This window comes from Rutidosis leptorrhynchoides, chromosome 9 (genome assembly GCF_046630445.1).
Source record: "Rutidosis leptorrhynchoides isolate AG116_Rl617_1_P2 chromosome 9, CSIRO_AGI_Rlap_v1, whole genome shotgun sequence".
NCBI classification, from domain to species: Eukaryota; Viridiplantae; Streptophyta; class Magnoliopsida; order Asterales; family Asteraceae; genus Rutidosis; species Rutidosis leptorrhynchoides.
This window is the reverse complement of record NC_092341.1, coordinates 78,188,824-78,202,623: the sequence shown is the minus strand read 5'-3', so window position 1 is coordinate 78,202,623 and position 13,800 is coordinate 78,188,824. Positions and strand designations below refer to the sequence as shown.

Here is a 13,800-nt window from a genome sequence, read left to right as displayed (position 1 = left end):
AAAGGGTGATTCTGGTGTCCAGACGTCCGTAACTCAAAAATCTACAACTTTCGTGAAGACACCATACGCGGACCGCGTACCTATCTACGCGAAACGCGTAATGTTTGTCGACATAAAAAGTGATGGCGGCTTTACTATTTATGCACGTTTCCTATCTTTTTTATTTAATATATTATTATTATTACTTTATTATATTATATTTATATTATTATATTATTATAATATTCATATATATATATATATGATCATATGTCGATAATTTACAAAAACACATGCATGATACATTTCTCGGGAGTATATGATCCCTTCTCACTTCCTCTTTTATCAAATGCAAATATCCATCTATCTATCTACTTTGTATATTATTATTTATGTTATTATTATTAATATTAAGGTTATTAATATTACTATTAGTAATCTTATTATAATTAGTAGTATTATTATTACTACATATATACATAAAATACTACGACGAGAATATGTTCGGGTAATTTCAAAATAAGTTTTCAAATGGGTTTTAGCTACAGAAATTATGGGTTATAGTTATGGAGGTTATGGGTATTGTTCGAGGGTATTGCTCGTGAGTCAAACTAATGTTTATCATCTCCGTTGCGTCTACGTCCTTTCCTACAATATTGAATCACAATATTGATACGTTGAGATCTACGATTATTTTGCATTTCGAGTTTCGGTCACATTTCGGTGAATGACCTTATGTGCTGCTAAGGTGAGTTTCATAAGATCCCTTTTACTCTCTACATTTTTGGGCTGAGAATACATGCAAATGCTTTATTAACCGATATACAATATTTATATGTGTGAGTTTCATATGATCCCTTTTACTCTTTACATTTTTGGGCTGAGAATACATGCAAATACTTTATTAACTGATTTACAATATTTATATGCGTGAGTTTCATATGATCCCTTTTACTCTTTACATTTTTGGGCTGAGAATACATGCAAATACTTTATTAACTGATTTACAATATTTATATGCGTGAGTTTCATATGATCCCTTTTACTCTTTACATTTTTGGGCTGAGAATACATGCAAATACTTTATTAACTGATTTACAATATTTATATGCGTGAGTTTATAGTCTCCCTTTTTAAATACTTTAAATATTTTTGGGCTGAGAATACATGCAATTTATTTTAAACACGATAAGACACAAGTACATACTAAATTCTACACTGAGTTAAACCGAAAATCCCTTAGCTTTGGTAACTAGTAGCTGCCAGTACATAGGATATGGACTGGTGGGCGCGAATAATTGTATATGGATCCATAGGGCTTGATATACCCGTCCGAGCTAGAGCACTAGCCTTTTAACGGACGTATGCTATTTGAGAAGCGTACACGTTGGTTTGCGTGTATTTTTAAGATGATTATACAAAGGGTACACATTATATATACGTTAAGTTTAGTTACCAGGGTGCTCAATTTCGTAGAATATTTTGATAAACGTTTCTGGATGAAACAACTGAAAACTTGTGATTCACCTTTACATACAGATTATACGAAACAATAAAACTATGAACTCACCAACATTTGTGTTGACACTTGTTAGCATGTTTATTCTCAGGTTTACTAGAAGTCTTCCGCTGTTGCTTATATGTTAGACAAGTTATGTGCATGGAGTCTTACATGACATACTTTTCAAGGAAACGTTGCATTCACCAAATCATCACCATGTATCTTATTTTGACTGCATTGTCAACGGAAGTACTATTGTAAACTATTATTTACGATGATTGTCTATATGTAGAAATCATCATATGTCGAAAACCTTTGATTTAAATATTCATTTATGGTGTGCCTTTTCAAAAGAATGCAATGTTTACAAAGTGTATCATATAGAGGTCAAATACCTCGCAAAGAAATCAATGAATGACGTATTGTCCATATGGATTTGGAGCGATCGTCACACCGTGACACAAGATTGAACCCGAAATCAATATCGAAGAATTTAAAAGTGACAAATTACTTGAAAAAAGAAGAAGAAGAAGTGTGTGCAATCTGTCTAATTGAATTCGAGAAGAACGAAAAAGTCGGGGAGCTACAATGCGGGCATCACTATCATCCAAATTGCATCAAGAAATGGCTCATTCGGAAAAATGTATGTCCTCTGTGTAAAAGGTGAAGGTTTGAAGGTGTAGATTAAGTAGTTCAAGTTTTGTAAATGTTGGTACTATTTGACTTGAAGATTAGAATCTAATTTACCTTTGTTGAAACATAATGTAATTCCTTATCATGTATTTGTCATTATTTCTGGATATAAGCAGGTTCTTGAATGTTTTATGACATGAGTACACCAATACAGGTTCTTGAATGACTTTATGACATGAATGAATCAATACATGTGTTTTCGGTTACAAAGTACCTAATAAAGATTAGAAAATTGCTTGATTCATTCAAATTAGTTATAGTTTTGTAAATTTTGGTACAACTTGACTTAAAGATTATAATCTAGTTTACCTTTTTTGAAGCAGTGTAATTCCTTATCATGTATTTGTAATCATTTTCAGATATATGCAGGTTCTTGCAATGTCTTTATAACACGAGTACAACAATATACTCCGTATAACCACATTATAAAGTGTAGCATAATGCTGTATGATTCTCGAATGTTAAATCGTTATCTAGATGATTTATAACATTTTAATTTTATAGTCGAGCTCATTTTACTATAACATATGTCAAGGCTTGATACAATAATAAAACTACTTGTATGCTAGTACTAGTACAGTAGTACACACTCAAAACAACATGCTTATTTACAAGAATTTAGAGGAGAGAATGAAGAAATAGAATTTTGAATAAACGAGCAAACTTGAGCATCAGGTAACGAAAACTTTCCACTACGTTACCTGTCATTTAGCACCACGGTTCTCGATCGTTTCAATTCCCAAGGCCGCAAGCAACCCTTTAAAGGCGATTGCAAAAGTAACGAAGAAACCGACAATTGTCTCTGCCTCGATGATAGGAAACCAAAACTATTACTACTTCTGAGCTTTTGCTTCTCGTTCTCGTATGGTATAAACTGAGGATCATGTTGCACGGCTGAAACCCTAAGCGCTTCTGGTAAAACACAACTAAATATCGATCCTGAAAATACAGACATCCTAATGGATCAAAACAGATACTGGTTATTATAAACACTTGCCGTGTTAAAGCTGACCCATTTTAAATCCAACCTGTTTTGACCTATTTAAATCTGACCCGTTGCAACCCATTTTAAAGCCTACCAGTTACAACCCATGCCCCGTTTCATCCCAAACCCATTTGACCATTGACCCAACCCGAACCAAACCGAATAGTTTACCAGGTAAAGAGTTAATTATGAACATTACAGCTGACCCATTCGTATAGGTATGTTATATACGAGGATGAGAATGTAAGAAATGTTACCGAGTTTAGCGAGTCGATTGACCCATCCCGGAATTCGTTTCCCTGTTAAATTGTAACAGATGTCATTGCAAAAATGGTTGCAGTTTTTGACAATGAGGTGATATGTGTCACCAAAGTAGTTAGCAGCATGATGCTCCATGAACTCTCTGACTTGAACCGGGTCAAGGCATGTAGTCCCAATTAATATCGATCTCCTAAATTTGAACCCGGGACATTGTCGAGGTTCAACCTCAAACACACCACTAGTCGGATAGTCATGAGCTCCAAATGCATATTCTACACCATGAACTGTCAATTTAAATTAAATTAACTTATTTGAATTATTGATTATTAAAATAAGCTAAAAGACTATGCATTATTCGTTAATTTAAACAAGATAAGAAGAAATATATTACCTTCTACACCAGAATGAAAGATACCAACACCAGCCCAGTAAGCGTAACCATTGATGGGGGTTAAATCGTACACATTTAGATAAACTGGTGAATTATCTGGCCCGTATTTGGATTTAACTTTTGAAAATAAAGAAAAACAAGGGGTTGAGTAATCTTTTAAATTATATGGCACTTTAGATGTCGGTCCCTTTCTCGTTACGAATTTCATCGTCTGCCAAGAGGTATATATATAGTATATATACTGAAAGTCACTCAGCACAAACCATCCAATCCTGTAAAAATATAAATACATAAACTTTCAAGTTCAATATCATCATCAATAATTAATAATTGGTAGACATTGAGAATTATGAAGACTTTTAGAATCATGATGGCCCACAAACATTAGACATAAAGCCATAAAGGAACACACATCAAGTGAAACATTGAAAGTAAATAAAATGTGTTTCCTTTCTTTAATGGAAAATTATAGCTGGCTTTCAGTGCAATACAGAACATGAAACAGAATAATTGGGGAAGGTTAAGAAATTAGATTTAAGAGTGTTAAAGAAATAATTTATCTACCAAACCTGGAATAGATTGTGTTTAAGCACTAATTATAAGCAATCATACTAGATTAATCAGGACTAATTGCGCTGAATGACTAATAGACAACTATTGTTATGATAAAAAGATATTTTTGTTCTCTCTTTGAAAGTTGCTTCCTTTTATCCTTTTCCAAGTCCATTCTCTTGCCGCCTTTACGCTAATAATTAAAATTTAGCAATTACATATGTCCAAAATACAATACCATCTATATTCTTTAGTTGAATTATTTTAATCCTAGTTCTTAACATCATTTTAGCTAATAGGACCTTTTCAAAATAGTAATATAACATAGGTAGGTGAGAAATATTACAAAATTCCAATATGCAATAAAGTAAATAGACATAGAGAAGACATACAACATTAAGTTTTCGATAGGATAAGCCTAAATTAGAACTACTTCATGTGGTACATCAAACAAATCATTAACTCCACATGGAACGAACAAACTTACGTGCTTCGGCTCAGCGACAAGTGCATCACCAATGAGTTAAACGACACTAGCCCATGTCCTTGTCCTTGAGATGCATAATGTCAATTGCACTTTTATAAAACCTAACTTCTTGTACTATTGTTTCATAAAAAAAGGCCCCCCTAACAATTCGATATTGTTTTGCCTATTTTATCTTATGTGTAAATCAATAAAGATTAATTTTAGTTGACTTCCTTGGCATCCAAAATATCAGTCAGAAAACTCTAATCATCTGCCTACTTCCTTATAAACTATTCATCAAATTAAATTAACCTCTTTATACATATACTTAAAGAAGATTATATATTAGTATAATATTATATTACTCAATACAGTGATTGTGAAAATGCAACAAAAACAGAAAACACATTCTACATACAAAATCAACAAGTCAGAAGCCGTTATTAGGTAAATAATTAAGTAATAACTTCCGTGAGCGTTATATCTCTTAAATTGTAAACTTAAATCACAAATTCTGATAACTAGGGTTACAATTGCTAGATTTGAAGTTAATTCACCAACGGAAACCTTAAAATTGATTCGATTTACAAAATTCACTGTGGAATTAATTCAGATCTTATTAGGTTAAGAATTTTATACAGCAAACAGATCAAATTAAGGAAGTAACAGTTAGAATGAGGTAAATAATGCAAATGAAGATAATGTTACAGAAGAAGGAACAATTTAATATAAACAGTGCGTATCAATTAATAAGTAAAAGTAGCAACTTACAGAGCATAAATTTATTGAAGAAGAAGATGAAACAGCAGTTGAAGTAGCAGAAATTGAATAATTATGAAGAAATGGAGGGGCTATATTTGTGTGAAGATCTTATGAGGTGTAGGAATTTAACAAATTTTGAGATGGAATTTAATTTAGTTTACAGAGATAGAGAGAGAGACAATGTATTTGAGTGTGTATCAACCATATAAAACAGATGCTTGATTTATCAACCATGTAAAATACAGTTAGTCACAAGTCACAAATAGGGTTGGTCCCCTGTTGGATCATGTTTTCACTCCACCCAAATTATAGCGTAACAACGTAATTATCATATTATCATATTAACTATTAGATAAAATTAATGAATAGTATTAGGAGTACTTTTTTCATTACTGTGATGACCCGAGAAATTCCGACCAAATTTAAACTTAATCTTTATAGAATTCCAACACGATAAGCAAAGTCTGTTAAGTTGAGTCTCAAAGTTTTTGGAACAGTTTACATGAAATCATTTGACCTTTGACTACTCCCGACGATTCACGAACAATTGTTTGTAAATAACTAAATGTATATAAATGTGCATATGTATATGTATATATATAAACAAAAGTATGTATAATAAATTGAATTAGTATAATACCAATTAGTCATTTGAATTAAATAGATAGTGTAATGTACAAAATAAATAAGATGTTATTAATATATATATATATATATATATATATATATATATATATATATATATATATATATATATAATTGATAAATAGTAAATATCTAAGATATGTTATTATATAATATATAATTAGAAAAGATGATTAACAAGTTGTAATATTACGATATTAAATATAGTTACGAGTTGAAAATATAGTTGTTAAAGTAGTATTATTATTACTTTCATTAACATTAATAATAATATTTGTATCATTACTATTATTATATAAAGTGTATATATATATATATATATATATATATATATATATATATATATATATATATATAGAGAGAGAGAGAGAGAGAGAGATAAGTATTTATTGTTAATATTGTTATTATTAATAAAATTAATGTTATTATAACTAATAATATTATTAGTACCACTAATAATAAAAATATTTTATTCAATGATTGATATATTATTAATATCAATAGATAATATATAAATATGAAATTGATATATATATATATATATATATATATATATATATATATATATATATATATATATATATATATATATAATATTATTATTACAAATATTAAACTAATTAGTATTATTTTTATAATATTCATTAATAATATATTCATTACTTTTATCTATCTTTCTTTTTCTAGTATAAATTTTGATAAAATTATTATTAATACAATTATTACTATAATTATAAATTCTATTATTATTAGTATTCTTATTAAAATTAATAATATTAATGAGTTCTATTAATAAATTTATAATATTAATTAATATTACAGTGTTTAATATAACCATTATATAAATTCAGATTTTATATAAATATAAATACAGATATATCTATAAATAAATATAAATACAGATTATATATATATATATATATATATATATATATATATATATATAAACATAAATTCTATTAAATCTATAATTAACTGAAGAAAAATTACGCATTTTGTTTACAATCACTTTCAACCTGTGGAAGATTTATTCTCTGACCTCAATTCGCACCAATCAGTATTGAATCCATATGAAAGAAGCCAAATTCAGTTAGCTATCAATTCAACCATTTATTTTTCTTCTGTTTTTTTTTTTTGTCCTTGCTAAATTATTCTGTCGACCACCAATTCATTCTATAAACGATCAAATACAGTGTTAAGAGATAGGAATAAACCTCACATTATTATTTACTAACCACCAAAAATCCTTGAACAGCTTTTAATTAAACGAATTTAATCGGAAATATATCAAGAACAGCTTCCTGCCCTGTTCGTGGTTTGATAGGAAATATATATATATATATACATACATATATATATATATATATATATATATATATATATATATATATATATATATATATATTATTAACATAAAAATAATATAACTAATACATTTATATATATATATATATATATATATATATATATATATATATATATATATATATATATATATATATATATATATATATATGCTCAATTAGAATTATGTATATTAATAAATATACAAATGATATAGGTTCGTGAATCCGAGGCCAACCCCGCATTGTTCAATATCGTCATATGTATTTTTACTACAAAATACATTATTGTGAGTTCATTTTATTCCCTTTTACACTTTACATTTTTGGGACTGAGAATACATGCGCTGTTTTTACAACTGTTTAATTAAATGTTTCTGAAATATATATATTGAGCTGAAAATGCATGAACTGCTTTTATAAATGTTTGACGAGATAGACACAAGCAAAACATTCCTCGAATGAATTATTATGCAGACAGGAGTTCTGCGAATTATTATTGAATTATGTGGACATGATAATTGCCACCACTGAATTATGTGGACATGATAATTGCCACCATTGAATTATGTGGACATGATAATTGCCACCAATTGATGTGAATGTTATGTATCGAGAGAATGATTTTATACACAGGTTATGTGTATGTTATTTTTGTGCACAAGATATGTGTACGGTTACTAAGATTTATGAAAAATGATTTCTTACACGAGAAAGGTGTACTGTATTTAAAAGATATCGCATGTACATTACAGGTGGGTATAGGATTCAGGCCCATTTGTACCATGCAGGATCTAAATCTTGTGGTCTATCAAAATGATGAATTTTACTGCTTTATGATAAACTTATGAACTCACCAACCTTTTGGTTGACACTTTAAAGCATGTTTATTCTCAGGTATGAAAGAAATCTTCCGCTGTGCATTTGCTCATATTACATGGAGTCGTTTATGGCATATAGAGGTCAGAACCTCGCAATGGGACTAACTGTTAAAGACTTCGTCCAGATGGATTAGGGCGGGGCATTTCAGTTGGTATCAGAGCGGTGGTCTTAGCGAACCAGGTCTTGCATTAGTGTGTCTAACTGATAGTTGTTTAGATGCATTAGTGAGTCTGGACTTCGACCGTGTCTGCATGTCAAAAGTTTTGCTTATCATTTCGTGTCACAAATTATCTGCTTATCATTCTAAGGGAATCACTTCCTTATCATTCTTAATCTAGACATATCTTACTGCCTGGATTGCATGAATAGTGTACAGACAAAAATTAATATCTTAGCGTATCTATTATTGTAGACTTTGCCTGACAGCTTCCATAGATTCCTCCGTAACTTATGGGATTTTAGTATTATATATGCATATGTAAATTATGTATTGTAGGGTACTAATCTACATCCTATAATCTATTTCTTATCGAAAATCCTTCATATGATCGTACGAGATGAATCCCTCAACCAGTTCGAATTCCTCGGATTCTGACAGCTATTCCGATATGGAGTTTCACCTAAGCTCCGAAAGCAGTGTCACCAGAATGAATCAACCAATTCATCTGATGGGTTCGTAGCCTACTTAATCATTGGAGACAAAAAGAAGGTGATCCTTCCATCAACCAAATTCACCTCTTGGCGGTGAACCTGAAGCACTTACCGGCGAACCTGTTCGATATACTATTTTCTCACTCATTTCCCGAATATCTCGCCACGATTATATTCTATCTAAAATTCTAAACCTTATTCATCCGCTCGTTTCAACCGACAATCATCCCGGAATAATAGAAGAAGTCAGCGAACTTCGCGCTCGAGTAATCAATTTGGAGAATATGGTGCAAAATTTACCAGCTTCAGCAATATCACCGGCACCAACAGTACCATCAATAATAGCACCAGTACCATCAACAATCCATGCCTCAACATCTCATTCTGTACCTCGAGTATAATCATCATTCTACGTACCGTTTTACATCAATTATCTTCGTCCTTCATGGCGATTATGTAATCTCTAATGTTTTAGAGATTATGTACTCTAGTTCTATCCATAAATCAGATGAGTTTAATATTATATTAACTCATTAAATCCATGATTACATCTAATAAAATATATATGCATATATATTTTCATAAATGTTGTAATTAAAAATTCTTTCGTACAAACTGTTAATGGTGAAAATATTTTAACGGGTAGGTAATACCCGAGGAATATTTAGATTACACGTTAATAAGTTACACTGTACATTCTTCGAATCTGATTCAACAAGTCATTTACTATCCTACTTATAATCACCAATATACGTATCCGTTCACCGCAGAATAACCATTTTCATTCAACTTCATATTTGGATTTTTATCTATCAGAATCCAACAAGTGGTATAATAAAGAAAACGTTGGACAAAATAAAATTTGATAGAAACAAACAAATTAACTGCGAAAAATTTTGTTAAGAATCCACGCTAACTGTTCCAGCTAACTGTTCATAGCTAACTGATTACATTTTATTTATCGAAGTTTATTTATCGCTATTTACATTCTCGCAATTTTATTTATCGTCATTTAATTTCTGTTATTTACTTTACGCACTTTATTTATCGTCATTTAAATTTCTGTTATTTATTTTACGCACTTTAAATATCGGGACACGTATACAAGGTTTTGACATATCATATCGACGCATCTATATATATTATTTGGAATAACCATAGACACTCTATATGCTGTAATGATCGAGTTCGCTATACAGGGTTGAGGTTGATTCCATAATGATATATATAGTTTGAGTTGTGATCGAGTCTGAGACATGTACACGGGTCACGATACATATTAATAAATTCGAATATTATATATTAAATTATATATGAATTATTAGACTGTTAACTGTGGACTATCGACTGTGGACTAATGACATTGGACAATTAAAATGAATTAAAATATGGTTTATAACATATGAAACTAAACATTTCTTCAAGTTTGCCACTTGATTTCATCTTAAATCTCATTGAATCTTGACAATTATAATCTGCGTTCAAACCTTTCATGATCCTTGAAAACACCTCAATCGAGAGGATGAACCAACCGCACTTCATCTACGGAAGAAAAAATTGATACATATAGTTATGCACCTGAAAACACTCAGAACCTGAGTAAACGTTTAACACGTATCTGTTCTTGCTCCTTTGACATTGTTATTACCGAAAATAACATTGCAACTTTTTTTTCTTCAAATTAGCCAATTTTGTCACAGCTTCAGCAAATCAACTTCGACTTCCATTCGAAGTAGCCTTATTATAACCTTGATATATGAGTTTGCCTTTCGTCATCATTACCAAAGAATCGTTTATATTCCACCACGTTAGTAGTAAACTTACCAACAACTTCATTACTCATTGGCTTAAGACTCTCGGAAGAACCATTATAATTGTTCATTAAAACCCTGTCATATACACATCCGCATCTTGTAACGAGAATTGATATACCAGTTACCGAGAATCAGCAATCAGTATTTTGAAATCTCGCAGCGTTTCTACATCAAAAGTTATATGTATACATATAACAATTATCTCCTAGAATTACGACCTTCAATTCTGAAATTTTGAAAAGCACCCAGCCTACGAATCAATACATTGAACTTTGAAAAAGCTGAATGAAGAAGCAAAAACTGTGGGCAACCGTAAACGACCTTAATCGTCAAAAGTTTGATGATACAGAATAGTATGTGGGAAAAGCTCAGAAAAGTTGGAACTGAAAAACTGATTGAGCAAACTATGAAGGAGTCTCTGAACAAATCACAAGGACTAAACTTGTACATTAAGAATCCTGAAGATTCTGTTTCTGATGAAATCTTTAGCGAATACCTTGCTTCTGACTCCAAACTCTTGCGGACAAATTTTCTTCACCATCCTTCGATATTAGAAATTCCAAGATATCATCGTATCTTTCATAATAAATATCCTCCATATTTCTGAGAATGTTTTCATAACTATTCTTATCTGAAATCATTAATCTCTTCGTGCTATCAGTGTTACATCATATAGAAACTGTTAGTTTCTATATTCTGTAAACTTTCGAGCTTAAAATACGAATGTTATTGAAGTAATGTTGGGAACTGATGCATGAGTTAGTATAATATAATGACACTTGATCAACGTGATTATATTACAGTAAGTCATGCTGAGTTTTTAATGGGATGTGATGATTCACAGATCATAACGTCATCATGTGCCATGTTACATAACTCTTTCATTCTGCTTAACTCCTAAACATATCAAGAAAATATATTCTTGATAGTTCTATTCTCAATGATTCTGATAAATTTGAAAATCAAATCGTGCTATCACGTTCCTTCTTGCTTAGAACATTATAATCATTCAAAACTCTATACCTACGAATTCTGGACCATTATTCGCTTGATTCAAAGTCGAAAAGAGAAAACAAGAGCATGAAGCTCCGATATATAAGGGAAAGTATAAAGCCCAACAACAACACCAAAATTACAAACTGTGGATATTAATACAGATAGCAATATAAAGACACGGTATAATTAGGAATAGTATCACCCCAAGGCAATAGTAGAAGTAAACAGATTTTTCTGATGGAAGATTGAAAAGAAGGATGACAGAAATAATAATTAGAAAAATATCAAGGATTAGAACTGGATTAAGCATTTTCACAATCTTTTGGATGTATGAACTAAGAAAGAAAGTATAGGAATGGTGAGAATAATGGAACGGAAGAACTTAATTTATAGTGAAAATATTAGACAGAGTAATCGAGGCAGATCGCCGTATTTAATTATAGAGATCTTATTTTCCTTACTCGCCAAAGAATCAAATCTTTTAGATTTCGAAGATTTTCTTTAAAACCCTTGAATTTCAGAATTCAACCCTGACTCTGTCAAAAGGTAAGATGAATCTTTACTTTCTTATTTCACTCTTTGGTGATAGCTTCATTCGTACTCTTCGAATAATCGAATTATTTTTATCCATATTATTCAATGATGATAAAACTCAATTTATCAACTCATATTCGTCATGAAAACATTTTTATTGTTAGCCATGACCACCTCACTCAAATTTCGGGACGAAATTTCTTTAACGGGTAGGTACTGTGATGACCCGGGAAATTCCGACCAAATTTAAACTTAATCTTTATAGAATTCCAACACGATAAGCAAAGTCTGTTAAGTTGAGTCTCAAAGTTTTTGGAACAGTTTACATGAAATCATTTGACCTTTGACTACTTCCGACGATTCACGAACAATTGTTTGTAAATAACTAAATGTATATAAATGTGCATATGTATATGTATATATATAAACAAAAGTATGTATAATAAATTGAATTAGTATAATACCAATTAGCCATTTGAATTAAATAGATAGTGTAATTTACAAAATAAATAAGATGTTATTAATATATATATATATATATATATATATATATATATATATATATATATATATATATATATATATATATATCATATTACTTATGTATACATATATATATACATACATACATATACATATATATATATATATATATATATATATATATATATATATATATATATATATATATATATATATATATATATATATATATATATATATATATATATATAAAATTGATAAATAGTAAATATCTAAGATATGTTATTATATAATATATAATTAGAAAAGATGATTAACAAGTTGTAATATTACGATATTAAATATAGTTACGAGTTGAAAATATAGTTGTTAAAGTAGTATTATTATTACTTTCATTAACATTAATAATAATATTTGTATCATTACTATTATTATATAAAGTGTATATATATATATATATATATATATATATATATATATAGATAAGTATATATTGTTAATATTATTATTATTAAGAAAATTAATGTTATTATAACTAATAATATTATTAGTACCACTAATAATAAAAATATTTTATTCAATGATTGATATATTATTACAAATATTAATCTAATTAGTATTATTTTTATAATATTCATTAATAATATATTCATTACTTTTATCTATCTTTCTTTTTCTAGTATAAATTTTGATAAAATTATTATTAATACAATTATTACTATAATTATAAATTCTATTATTATTAGTATTCTTATTAAAATTAATAATATTAATGAGTTCTATTAATAAATTTATAATATTAATTAATATTACAGTGTTTAATATAACCATTATATAAATTCAGATTTTATATAAATATAAA

At 29.1% G+C, this 13,800-nt stretch overlaps 1 protein-coding gene across 2 annotated transcripts; it reads right to left on the bottom strand.

Moving 5' to 3' along the window:
* Positions 1-2,714: 2,714 nt before the first annotated feature.
* On the bottom strand, positions 2,715-5,624 carry LOC139865876 (deSI-like protein At4g17486). Of its 2 annotated transcripts, none has more exons than XM_071853977.1 (4): positions 5,600-5,624; positions 3,811-4,082; positions 3,416-3,703; positions 2,715-3,112 (listed from the first exon to the last, which is right to left on the bottom strand). In XM_071853977.1, exons 2-4 carry the CDS (start codon positions 4,016-4,018, stop codon positions 2,871-2,873), a joined length of 738 nt encoding a protein of 245 aa, XP_071710078.1. In that variant the 5' UTR covers positions 4,019-4,082; positions 5,600-5,624; the 3' UTR covers positions 2,715-2,870. The 2 variants fall into 2 exon arrangements, with proteins under 2 accessions (XP_071710078.1, XP_071710079.1); XM_071853978.1 differs by having other exon boundaries at positions 3,416-3,691.
* Positions 5,625-13,800: the final 8,176 nt, after the last annotated feature.

What these genes read in the sequence shown, in the direction of transcription:
- LOC139865876 (XM_071853977.1), bottom strand. Translation starts at nt 4,018, where the DNA reads ATGAAATTCGTAACGAGAAAGGGACCGACATCTAAAGTGCCATATAAT. An exon ending in CTTTCATTCTGGTGTAGAAG is followed by an intron (nt 3,704 to 3,810) that starts GTAATATATTTC and finishes TTAAATTGACAG; the next exon opens with TTCATGGTGTAGAATATGCA. An exon ending in CAATCGACTCGCTAAACTCG is followed by an intron (nt 3,113 to 3,415) that starts GTAACATTTCTT and finishes CTGTATTTTCAG; the next exon opens with GATCGATATTTAGTTGTGTT.